Source organism: Ischnura elegans, chromosome 5 (genome assembly GCF_921293095.1).
Source record: "Ischnura elegans chromosome 5, ioIscEleg1.1, whole genome shotgun sequence".
Taxonomy (NCBI): domain Eukaryota; kingdom Metazoa; phylum Arthropoda; class Insecta; order Odonata; family Coenagrionidae; genus Ischnura; species Ischnura elegans.
In genome coordinates this window covers 84,228,392-84,240,515 of record NC_060250.1, presented here as the reverse complement: position 1 = coordinate 84,240,515, position 12,124 = coordinate 84,228,392, and the positions used below count along the sequence as shown (strand labels likewise).

General features: G+C 35.5%; 1 protein-coding gene across 9 annotated transcripts in view; it reads right to left on the bottom strand.

Annotated features, from left to right (window-relative positions):
• LOC124159145 (chromodomain-helicase-DNA-binding protein Mi-2 homolog) overlaps nucleotides 1-12,124 on the bottom strand; it is a 60,624-nt gene that overhangs the window by 32,625 nt on the left and 15,875 nt on the right. For 6 of the 9 annotated variants that reach the window (XR_006864908.1, XM_046534730.1, XM_046534733.1 and 3 more), the window contains exons 8-13: nucleotides 5,040-5,239; nucleotides 3,189-3,312; nucleotides 1,654-1,839; nucleotides 805-965; nucleotides 449-623; nucleotides 52-164 (exon numbers count right to left, since the gene is read on the bottom strand). Coding sequence is in view for 8 of the 9 variants with exons in the window: in XM_046534730.1 (XP_046390686.1) it covers nucleotides 52-164; nucleotides 449-623; nucleotides 805-965; nucleotides 1,654-1,839; nucleotides 3,189-3,312; nucleotides 5,040-5,239 (959 nt within the window). In the remaining variant the exon portion in view is untranslated. The remainder of the gene's footprint in view (nucleotides 1-51; nucleotides 165-448; nucleotides 624-804; nucleotides 966-1,653; nucleotides 1,840-3,188; nucleotides 3,313-5,039; nucleotides 5,240-12,124) is intronic. The other 3 variants (XM_046534731.1, XM_046534734.1, XM_046534737.1) reach the window with 1 other exon arrangement.

The following is a 12,124-nucleotide window of genomic DNA, read 5'->3' as shown; positions in this document are numbered from 1 at the left end:
TGCTCAATTTATGGCAATCAGATGCCTCTAAAAGTGAATAACAGCTCTTACGGAGTCCGGTCCCCTTCCTCCTCTTGCAGTTCCCTCGTCTTTGTCTTCTTCCCCTTGCCTTTTTTGCCCTTCTTCGAGGCAAGCAGGTCAGCATTACAAGAAGCTCGAAGGTCCTGAAAAATTCAATATGCCATCACAACATAACATTTCATTTTGAAGTGCTCAGCATTAGGAGCAGGAATACTTCTTTAACTATTACAATTTATAGACTAATAAGAAGCATGAAAAATGTCAGTATTGCCGTCAAACAAACAAATTGGTCCACCACTCATTATTTCAACTTTTATGAAATCATGGGCATAGTGATATGATGCAGAGAAGATGGCAAAAGAAAGCCTGTCATGATTAAAATCAGATATTCTACAAACTATTTCTATCTATTCACTGAGCTACCAACCTGATAATACTCTATTGCACGCTTTAATGCTGGTATGTCATTGTTTTCTTCCTCCCAAGTGGCTTGATCGTAACCAAGATCTCTCCACTTTACCAGGTACATTGTTCTACCATCCCTTAATGTCTTATGATTAATAATTCGATGAACAATCAGCCACTCTGGTTTAATACCATACCTGTAACATGAATACAAAAACTTTAGAACAAAAAATTTAGGCGTAACATCCACGTAAAAAGCATGGTACAGCAATTAGATGCCACAGTTAAAGGACAAAAAAATATTTAAATAATAAGACCCTCATTCTTGCTTTGAGCTATTTCAGGGACATAAATAATGGTAAACGAGATTTAAATTACTTGTAAAACTTATCCTCCAGGGACTGCTCATCAGCGTTTGCTTCCCTAATTTTCTTCATCCGCAAATCATACTCATCGAGTGGCTCTTCCAATTTAGGTGGCTCATCCATATCAGATTTACGATAATAGTATCTGTACATGGCTGGATGAAAGACATCAAGCTGAAAATAAAGCCATCAATGAATACAGAGTTCCAAATACTTTCATTAATAAATAATGATTTCAAGTCTAATTATTAATTATTGTTACTACAAATGAGAACCCAAAGTAAATAAAACTATAAGTTTTCAGCAAAATAACTTGCAAGAATCATATTCACAGGGTGGGAAAAATTATTTTCATAGATCTTAATCAACAATTATGCTCCTACTAACCAAATATTATGCTTAACTTGAAGTCGTGAAGCAGTCACTTAACGATTTACCAATTTGACCAGCAAGAAAAACTGTCATTAGTAACAAGTTAGCTTCATTTTTTATGCAACACGTCATACGTGCATTGACTGCCTATTGGCTATCTTGGCTATTGGTATATAACTTAATTTTTTCAATTTGCATAAAAACTGATAAATTTACTACATGGTTTACAATTGAAAGCTTCTTAAAGTTATCTTCATTCAAATTTCAATTATAAATGATAGGATTAAAACTAAAACTCACTTTAATCAACAGAAAGTCAAAATCTTAACGCAAATCTTGCCAAGAAATCAAACTTATATGGAATGAATTGACTTAAAAGAATGATAGAACACACACTTAAGTTGGATACATAAGATTTATTGAGAATAATAGCACCTGTAAACTTCGTGAAAAATTTATCACACACTAAAATGTCTCAATCCATACACACCTGTAGCTCCGTGATCCAGTCACAGTGCCAGTACGACTTCTCCTGCCACTTAACGAAAAACTCTCGCATGGGCTTCTGCGGTCCTTTCTTCGAGCCTTCTTCCTCTTCTTTATCCTTCTCTCCAGGCTTACGCTCAATCCACCTCCACGTCAAGATCTTACCGACTTTTCCAGGCAAGGGCTCGGCCTACAGGATAAATTAATTTTAAGAACTTTGCCAACAAAAACTGTGAAGAGGCCCAAGTTTGAAAAGTATTTGCTAGGGTATAATTTCATTAATTAGCAATGGTGGTAAGGAAGAGTCTGTCAGAGAGGAGAATTATGTAAAAGATTTTCAGTTTTCACTAACCTACTCCAAAAAAAATGCGAGAAAAAGAAATTTTTTTCACATAAAAAAATACATCAACTCATGATTCATTACAAAATTAAACCATCAAAGAAGTCAACATAATATCACTCTGTCAATGAGTCATCCAAGATACTTTCAAGTCAGTTTCAAGTGCCTATCCCACCATAACCTCAATTATTTCCATTACAGAAGTAAATATGAAATTGAAACAAGTTATTTAAGGAAAAGTTGTTTAACTGTGATTTAAAATCTACACATATGTCAACATTAACTTTCTGACTTCACTCAACTATAGGAGAAATATGCGTAAGTAAAGTAAGCCATTACACCAATGCACTGTTGGTTAATTATAGATGTATGTGTAAGGAAAATAGAAATAAGGAAAATTGTCAATGGCCACGTAAATTTTTTTCAAATATTTATTAATGAAAATATGGTATCAAGAGATAAATCATTTGAAAACCCTCATCTCCGATTATCCATCAAAAAATAGCAGCCAAAACTTACATTTCTGATCAGTCACTGAAACACAAAGCAAGGCAAGTTCATTCCTAAGAGTTTAAATAAGTTAAATTCTTGTTTAGAAAAAAAGACCAGTGGCAATATCAAGTTGAGATATCCAAAATACCATTATTATATGAGCAATGCTACGTGGTAAGTTCAGGGAGCCAAACATAAGCTCGTTACAAACAGAATTATTTAACATGGGTTCTAACAACAATTGTGAGCCTGAGCAACTGAAATACAACATCATCTTTGCTAAACCTTTAGGAAAAAAGTGCCATTAAAATAATTAGAATTACGTTTTAGATAGAACATATTTTGAAGCAAAAACAAACTTGAGATGGATGGAAGTATGCATCCCAATATTTTAAAATACATTTCCTTATGCAATATATGATGACTGATAAGATTGAAGAGACCCACAAGTCATTGAAACTAAAATTGATTGAAACAACACTTTTCTGTGACTGACGAGTTTTGAATATGTACTTAAGCTTCCACTAAAAATAAATAAATATTTATGCTACCTTTCAAATTCAAACTCATACTGACTTGGGCTACCTCAGTTATAAGACTTTAGATTGACATTACTACAGAAAAATGCTTTTTGAATGAGGATTTTCAACATCAAAATGAGCAATGCACCATGCTAGATGTCTAATATGCAGAAAGAAGCAACTCACAGAACAGCGAGGGCATTTCCAATCACCATCTGGGATATCAGTTAGTGGGGGATTCAAGCAGAAAGTGTGGTATGCAGATGGGCAGGAGTCACAGCACAGTAATTCCCCTCCATCCTTACAAACCCTGAAAGAAAAATTGATAGTATTAAAATTCATTTCATAAAAAAAGCTTCCAACAATGAACGACACACAATGACTAACAGTAAAACATATTAAGCCAAATATTTATTGAATTATTTATGACCGAAAGAGGTTCTGACTTCAAAGCATGCAGCTGAGAATAGGGTTAGAGCCCCAGAAGAAAAATCATCTTCAGATTCATATCTTTTTGAATAATGGCTACGTTGAAAAAGCTACCTAATGCATACAAACATATTTAGGATTTTAGAAAAATCATTCAAACATGACATCATCAGTTTGTGTCCTTCAAACACTTCTCCACGAGGTGGCCAGAGAACTCTGAAGATGATCACAACATAAGCATTTAATAGTTTCCATTTTGATATAGCCTGGATCAAATGTCCATGTGACAGACAAGGAACCTATTTCATGTGCTACTAATTGGTTTCATTCATACATAGTCAGTACATTATCAATAATAGAACACTGAACCATGTGAAATCCCTTTGGCCCTCATGGCCTCGAAGTAATTTCAATTTGATAAGTATTGATTTGAAATCCACACAGCAAATTATAACCCAGGAAGAAGGTATAAGGAGTCACCTTATTTATGGCCAGCCCCTGGCCTTTAGCGGCTCTGTGTATAAAAATGTGCTGGACAGGAGGCCTACCATAATTTTCAAATTGCTTTAACTAGGTTCTATGGCCATGAAATTAACAACCCAAATATGCTCAATATAATGATGTTTAGGCTTCCTTTTCTTGCCTTTTACCTACCTTCACACTTCTTAACAAGTAAAAAAAATAGTTGGGCAGGTTTATATTTTACATTGAAAACAAAAGTCTGTTTTTCACTAACAAGAAAAAACAATGAATTTACTTGATGAAAAATTGGCCCACTGGAAATTTATGTAAATAAATATTTGAACTTTCCAAAACTATGGCAAGAGCTTTCTCATAGCTGTTACAGGCCTGATAAAAATTAATTACCAGGCAAAAATAGTCACCCTGACATTACCTTGAACAGTATAATGTTCATGAAGCAGTGAAAATTCTAACTTACAATAAAAGTAGATAAAACATACTAAAATATGTTTCCTTCATGAAATCTAGTAATAAAAAGAATATAAAATGAATAGCAATTGTTTGTAACATTAGGATGAATTGGCTAAGTGACTAATTCACTGACCTCTGTAATCCAAAGTTCCCCTGACAGCTTGAAGACTCAGCCTGTCTTCCCATATTTCTCTGATAAGTAACATCCCCATCTTTAGGATGGACATTGCAAATGATAACTTAATTGCAAAGTTTATTTTGCTACATAAGGTTTCTGCCAACCATATAGACACTAAGACTAACTCTTCACCATTTTACTAACCCATTCCCGCAACTTTATCCAGTTATAATAAAAATAGTAACAGAAAATGTATAGCACATCCTGGCCTTTGACTAAGTTTTTGATGTATTACATAAAAAAATAGTAAATTACTACAAACATTTGCTTCTGAGGATGCCTCCCTCATTATCCAACAAAGAATCAGCACATGGCCCGAAAAGTTTTGCAGAGTTACATACATTAATGATAGTGATTCAAAGACTACCTTAGTGAGAAGCCTGAGAACCTTCTAACAAGAGTAAAACATTTCCTGAAGAAAAAACACTCGACAATTATCATAATGCAAAAAAAAACAGGTTTAATGCAAGTTTCACATGCATGGGCTTGTTTGGTACCTGCAGAATTCCATGTGCTCATCCTCTTCTTGCTCCTGCACGCCTTCTCCTTCACAGTGAGGGCACGACCACTTCCCTTCAGGGGTTTCCTCCAACTCGGGTTCCAAACATACTAGATGGTATGCACGGGGGCATGTGTCACACAGAATGATTTCACCACCTTGCTGGCAAACTTCACAGTAATCTTGATGGTCAGTCTGCTATAATACGCCATCAAGTATGAGAAAAACACGAAAGGCAAAGTGAAGTCGGGGACTGAAGGGAACCAAGGCAGGCTCACACCAAATCATAACCTATGCCAACCAATTTTAGAAACATCGGTGGACTAGCTGTGTCTTGAACTACAGTAACCCTTAAAAAAAACTTTGCAGATTTTTTAAGGGTTACTGTGGTGGAAATCCCATGGTGGTCACGTCTATCAATTAAACCTTTTTAGAATCAAATATTTCTCAATTTTCTGCGAATACTTAACGGAAACTCTATTCGGTTCTTCTGATGAGATGGGCTTTTCGTGACTTCCAATGCTTCTGAGTCCAACTTCGGCTCCATCATCAGGGTCAATAACTCACTCTCATAAGGCGTGAAAATGATTCTTAAGCCTGACTAAAAGAAGTCCAGCAACCACGAAATACTTATCTCGTATGAAAACTCAGTATCACACGAAAGTGCACTGAAACCAGACATTCGAAAGAGGAAAATAACTCGCCTTCACCCAGAGTGAAAATGTGCCAAAACAGGAAAACCCAAATACCAACAAAAGAAAAAAAATCCATATCTCTAACACTGGTTTTTCAATTGACTTCACAATCAAGTTACTCTGTTCATCTAGTCGTTGGCAGAATAACAGTTGGAGTTGGGTTCCATCGCACTGCTGCAGACTCATGTGAAAATAAGATATGCATCTCTCCCATAATATAATTAGCGGTAGCATGAATACTCAATATTTAATCTGAGTTTGGTACTTCTTAAATATTAGAACTTAATTTTTAATCTTTAAGAGACTAATCTGTGCTATAAAGACCATCAGCATGGACAGCAGTGTTCAGCTCAATTAATGCACCCAGCACCAACAAAGTTTTACTGTCAGCGACCATGTAAACACCCATTCTCCTCCCCATAGATGATTGCCAAGTCAACCAAAAATGCACTTTCCAAGATGTTCATTTTTTCCAACTTTCTAAGGCATTAGGTTTTTTTTCTATCCTTGGCAATTTCCATTTCAGCAAATTATTAGCTCAGCTTCATTATTTCATTCTAGCATTAGCCTATATTTGAACTAGGATCCCTCAATTTCCTGAATTTGCTAATTCCGATCATCCTGGCTTAAATCCTAGTCATGCTAAATTTTCCTAATGTCGAATCATTGCTCATCCATACCAGCAACTTTATCCTGGCAATTATTTTCCCGTCATAAAGACAGCTAAATCCCACAGGAATAACCTAGAAAAATTCATGACAAGAAGTACTTGGTTCAAATTCAACCTTAATTTTGTACTCACCTGGGTTTCAACAGAGTTGTGCTATCATCTGGTTACAGGATGGCACCATAGTATTGAAACTTTGGTCAGTACAATATGAATAGCAGATGTAAACTAAATAATTTTCAATTTGAAAGTGAGCTATTTCTAAATAGTGAAGCCTGAAATAATTACTAACGAACTAAAAACCGCAGCCAGGACTGTGGATGCTACCTGCATCTCTAACTTGCTTCAATTTCTAAACAGCAAAGTATCTACCTAAAATAAAAATTCATCACTTCCTCATGGAGTTGCACTGTATGTAAATCTTAAATGGTGTGTAAAATTTAGGATTGGAAAATTAGAGCATGAATAGTAAATAAGGGATGAAGATTTAAGCCCTACATCTAAAGATTGCAAAGCCTGGAATGACTTTCGTAGCATGTCAATCACCCGACATTAATAAGCAAAACACACCATCTCCACACAATTACTGTATATTTTAGTCATAAAATGAGATACCAGCTCTCCTGATGATGGCCAGTATTAAAGGCTGCTAAAGTTCTCTACATTACTATTCCCTCCACCTTTGCCGAAATTTCAAAGAATAAGTAGCTGTCAGTAGATTAAGTGGTCTGCTTATCAATTCAGCCACAACAGCCATACAAGAAATTTAATAAGAAAACAGACCTGATGATTACCAAAGCAGTCTTCAATACAACTATACAGTTGTGCAGATCAAAGATTGGTCAACAGCTACCATCCATTGTACCCTTCTCCAAATGATTCATTTGCCTACTTGCTTAATTTTTTCATATCAAATTGAACCTGGCAAATGTACTTGACTAAAGGTCTATCTTGAGGAGATTCCCCAACTAGATTATACGGATGAGACAACCATGCACAAAGTCATTTGCACCACAGAAAAGAGTTATGAGAATAAAGTAAACCTGCTTTCCTGTGAGCCCACTCTTAGCAAACGATACCAAAAAGACTCAAGCTTGAAGAAGCATCCTATGGACACTGAATTTGAAGTCCCTGACAAATTGCAGCAAAAAAATCAAGATTCTTCCGAAAAAAAACTATGCTACTTCTAACATCATTGTACTGAGTTTTGTAAAGCAATCAGAAACAAAATGATGTTTATCAATTATATCACCTTACTTTAGAAAAATCAAAGTTCCATCTGTTTTTTTTTTGCATCGGGAACATCAGAAATACCCTGTCAACTTACAGCAAGAAATAATCCAAATAACTACCAAGCAAGAAGTCATGCCATCACGAAAAAATACTTGCATAAATAATCTATAGCTACTTAAGAAAATATGTCATTCATCAAAGACTTACGCACCACGGTAGTACTAAATTAACCACTTAGTAACAAAGTATATATTAGTAGAGCAAAAACTACTGCACTCATTAAATCACAGCTACACCACAAAAGTTAACCTCTGTGAGGCCACATATCTCAGTGACCAGGAAGTAAATTATTCATGAAAACAAAATCACATACAACTGCATCATGACATCGGAGAACAAGTTTTAATTTTATGAGAATAAAAATTTCATGAGTAAAAGCAAGTAGCATGAGTAATCTCACTGACCAACGATAAAGGCTCATACGAGGATTTTAAAGTCTACACTAGATCTTAAAACTAAAATTAGCAATTAGCAATTGACGGCAAATTTTAGCCATAACTGATACTCTTTCTCGCCAAAATATGGAGGGAATCGTAATTAAATATCTAAAGCCTTAATTTGTATTGGGTATTATAACAATTTCATCACTGGCCCATAACTGATATTAATGATTTTTTAAAATCAATTCATCAAAACCCTTGTTATTCAATTATTATTTGCACTTAAGAGAAATCTTTTCATCTTGAATTCAATTACAAAGGCAATTACCTAACTTGAATGCTTCTGAGGCTCATTAACTTGTTCTCAAATCCTTTCGGGATTCCCAGAGTAGCAGCTGAATTTTGAGGGCTGAAAAAAGCTTCAGCTCTTCCCAACGAAATCAATTATGAGGATAGTAGCCAAAATAAAATGCCCATAAACGAATAATTCAAGTCATAAATTTCAGAGATCATATAAAAACATTTCAACTAGTTATGTAGTAGCGACAAAAAAATTTAACCTACACAGTTTGACAATACTTACTTAATTACACAATTCTTGACTTCAAAATGCAGTTACTGACTGAAGGACACCAATTACAAATGTGAATATATGTCTACTTACTACTGCATTAATTAAAGGAAAAACTTAACCTCAGGGTAACAAACATATAACTCCAAGGTAGCCACCTACTTAAATCTGAAGACTAACAACTGAAGTGGCACAGAAAATTAAGATGATATGTTATTACAATTAGGCATGTATTCTTTTTACTATATAAAAACTAGAGATGGGTCGAATAGCAGATTTCTCGAATTCGAATATCGAATTCGAATATTAAATCATTGCTCGAATATTCGAATACCTCGAATTTCGAATACCTCGAATACTAAATGATGAATGCTGGAATGTTTGACTTGGTTGCCTATGCAGCAGGCAACACAAGATTTTGGGAAGTAATTTTGAATTCCTTTAAATGATTCGAACAGGAATTTAGCTGATTAATGAATATTTTAATTTTATGGAAACAATTGGGCATATGATTAATTCAACTAACATCGCTTTACCCTCACTCCTGCTGCCAAGTGCTAGCTGACAATCTGAGGCAATTTGCAAAATACAAGCGCTTTTCCTCCGGATTTTCTTCAATTATTTTCAGTCCATCTTTGGGAGTTCTCATGAGATAAGATGATGAATTGGAATTGCTATCAGGGAGAAACCAAATATTCTGAGAAAATATCCCTTTGTCTGGGACTGTAAAAATAAAGATTTATAGCACCACTCATTAATTGTTACTTGATATATGCTTTCGGAAAAAAATACCGCATCAACTTCCGAGAAGCTCTGCTGCTCATATCGAGTTTCGCCAGAATGCTAAGTCTCCGTCGTATTTTGACATTTATTTCTTTGCGTAAAATGCTTAAATAAACACAGAAATACGTCGTGTTTGGTATTATTCTTTTTGCAATTACGCGCACATTACTAATATTTCAATTCAATAAAGGTGTAACATCAATTGACGAAAGTCATTCTTAGACACATTTTGTGCTAATAGATGACTCACGCAGCGGTTGACCTCCACAGAAATGGGGAACTTCGAAGCAGGTAGGAAATAAAAGGTCAGTGGGGGAGAAAAGGGAGGACCCGAAACACGTTTCTTTTAACTTGGTATTTTTTCGAAGCTAAAGTCTTCATAATATGATCCCTGCGCGAGCTGTGACCTTTTTTTTTATTTCGAAGAAGAGGAAAGCTTCAGAGGGGGGGGGGCTAGTGCTGAATGGAGAGGGATACCGGATCTTGGGAAATGCGCTAATGTAAGTATCCCACGGTACTCACACAGCAGTCGACCTCCAGAAATGGGGAACTTCGAAGCAGGTAGCCAGAAAAAGGTCAGTGGGTGAGAAAAGGGAGGAGGGCGTGAAACACGTTTTTATTGTTCTCGTAACTCGATATTTTTTTCGAAGCAGGGGTCTTCGTAATGCGATCCCTGCGCGAGCTGGGACCTTTTGTTTGATTTCGGAGAAGAGGAAAGCGTCAGAGTGGGTGAGGCGAGTGCTGAATGGAGGGGGATAGCGGATCGTGGGAAATGCCCTAAGGTTGCTATCCCACGGCACTGAGGTTCTCCTGGTGGGGGGAATCGGGGATTTTCGGATTTTTTCACCCGACCATTTTCGGTTCCCCCCGTCAAACTCTTTTCACCGCTAAAATCCATGAATTTGAGGTAATTCGTCAACTTGCGTAAAACGGCGCTGCGAGCACTAAATGACTACAGTTCTCTACATTTTTCCGAGTCAACTACCAACGACGTGCGTGCGACAGTGTATGACGCGAAATTCAAAGTATTCGAGGTATTCGAGGCGGTACTTTTGTCATAACTATTCGAAACCTCGAATATCGAATACTTTCTAATATTCGAGGTATTCGAGTATTCCCGGATACTATTCGCACATCTCTAATAAAAACCTTATTATTATTCAAATATTGCAATGTCTTATTTTAATGATATTAAGAACTTCCACCATATCGTGCCCAACATCATACAAGATATATAACAAACCACTTAGTGGAAGAAATAAAATTTTGTGGGGCAAGGTGAATAATAGCCTGGAAAGATCCATCGTAAAGCTGGATCCAAAAACGCTGAGCAGAGACATTAGAAGCATTGAAGTTATTCTGCAGATGATGCACAGCAATATTAGGCATAGATGTGATTATGCCTGAGCTACCATCCAGCAAGTGAAAAGCAAAATAAGCAAGCATGCCACTGTCCACCTGTAACACTATGTATATGCTGATGTATTACATGATGTAATCCCTGATTTTTTACATTCAAACTATTCAGGGACGAGAAAGAAAGAATTTTTTCAACAGATAATTAAAAAATAAGATATAATTGTGAAAAAAGGCAGAGTAGTTTAGCATTTGGTGTGAGTTACCATTGATTTTTAGGGATATTTTAACTAATAGAAAATCAAATGAAAAGCATGCATGATAATCAAATTGTGTAAGAAAAGAAGCCTTTTCCAGGAAGCATGCAACAAATAACCTATCTCCGACATAAATCAATCAATTTCATTACGAAATAAAACAATGATCCAGCACTGCAATACCATTCCAAACTTGATCACCTGAGCTACAAAATAATTCCACACAGATGATAAAAGGTGATACTCAGATAAAAACCAGGCAACTTTACAGTAAGTAGGAGAGTAGTTAAGCAAATTAATAAGCATGGCCCAATATTTACTTTACAAATGTTATGGCAATTGCATAAATCAAAGGCCAACCAAATTCAAAAATTAATTCTTTTGAGATTCCACGAAAAAACGAAAATTATACAACAACAACCAATGAAAGTAAGAAATAATAATAATTGGCAATACATTTTATCAACAATTGTGCATACATGTATGAATCTAAATAAAAATCTGTAGCATGCATTGTCACTACCATCTTTTTCTCTTTGAACTAAATAATTTTAATTCACCAGAATGGATTTATTTCAATAACACTTGTACAAACCACAAATTTAAAGAACACAATCCAGGTTTTGACACCTATGCAGCACCATCTTCCTGAACTGAGGGAGAACCTAACCACCAAAACCTATGGCATGGTCGTATTTGTGGTTTAAAACAGACTGGAATCGACCACCATTCTTTTGGTCAAATATTAATGCGACTATAAGTATTTATAATCCTATAAATTGATAAATTTCACAACAAATACCTATTAAGTTAGGAGGGGATACCTTACATCACAAGCAAATACAGTCAACTCTCAATTATCCATGCTACTAATGAATATAAAGCCCGAATAATAAAAAAAACCACTGATATTCGATAATATAACGAATGTGGCCGGAATATTAACAATTACTTCCTGATGCAGAAAATATTTAGGACACACACATTTACATTTGTATTAAGATACATTTCACAGAGATACATCATCTATTTTTTTAGATTTTCATCATTAATGCCAGCAGAATATGCTTAAATATTTAAT